This window comes from Myxine glutinosa, chromosome 5, assembly GCF_964187855.1.
Source record: "Myxine glutinosa chromosome 5, kmMyxGlut1.1, whole genome shotgun sequence".
NCBI lineage: Eukaryota > Metazoa > Chordata > Myxini > Myxiniformes > Myxinidae > Myxine > Myxine glutinosa.
The window spans coordinates 106,060,852-106,061,338 of NC_136265.1; the positions used below are offsets into that span (position 1 = coordinate 106,060,852).

Consider the following 487-nt stretch of genomic DNA (forward strand, 5'->3'; position numbering starts at 1 on the left):
GAGTCAGGTGGGTGCGATGAGGTGCGTGGGAGAGAGTGGGGGAGATTAGGTGCTCGAGAAAGGTTGTGTGCAAGGTGGGGATGGGGGGAGGGGTCGGTGGGGGGGGGGGGGGAGGAGAAAGCTCATTCGGTCGAGGGAGGGAGGGAGGGACGAGAGGGAGAGAGGACGGAAAGCGTGCCGCCTCTGTCACCGATAAGCCACCACCACCACCACCATGCAGGCTCTCCTGCGCAACCAGGTCTCTGAAGCCAAGTCCAAGTCCACGGCCAAGATCAGCGGCTTGTTGGCGAGGGTCGGGGTCCAGGCCACGGCGGGGGAAGAGTCCATCGGCTTCGCGAGGTGCGACGACCTGGACCAGGAACACAGGAGCGCTTTGGCGCACGCGGACCTGGGAAGCGGCGACTCCGGGAGCCCCGGGGAGCCCGGAGACGGGACGGACGGCACCGTGGGGTACCAGCAGGACGGCAAGGGGTCTGCGGGGGTCCCT

At 67.4% G+C, this 487-nt stretch overlaps 1 protein-coding gene across 1 annotated transcript in view; it reads left to right on the forward strand.

Moving 5' to 3' along the window:
• The first annotated feature begins 214 nt into the window (after positions 1–214).
• The window catches only part of LOC137428431 (vesicular inhibitory amino acid transporter-like), a 13,933-nt gene continuing 13,660 nt past the window's right edge, over positions 215–487 (forward strand). The window contains exon 1 of the mRNA XM_068118352.1: positions 215–487. This exon is cut by the window's right edge and continues 81 nt beyond it. Within this exon, the coding sequence (XP_067974453.1) occupies positions 215–487 (273 nt within the window).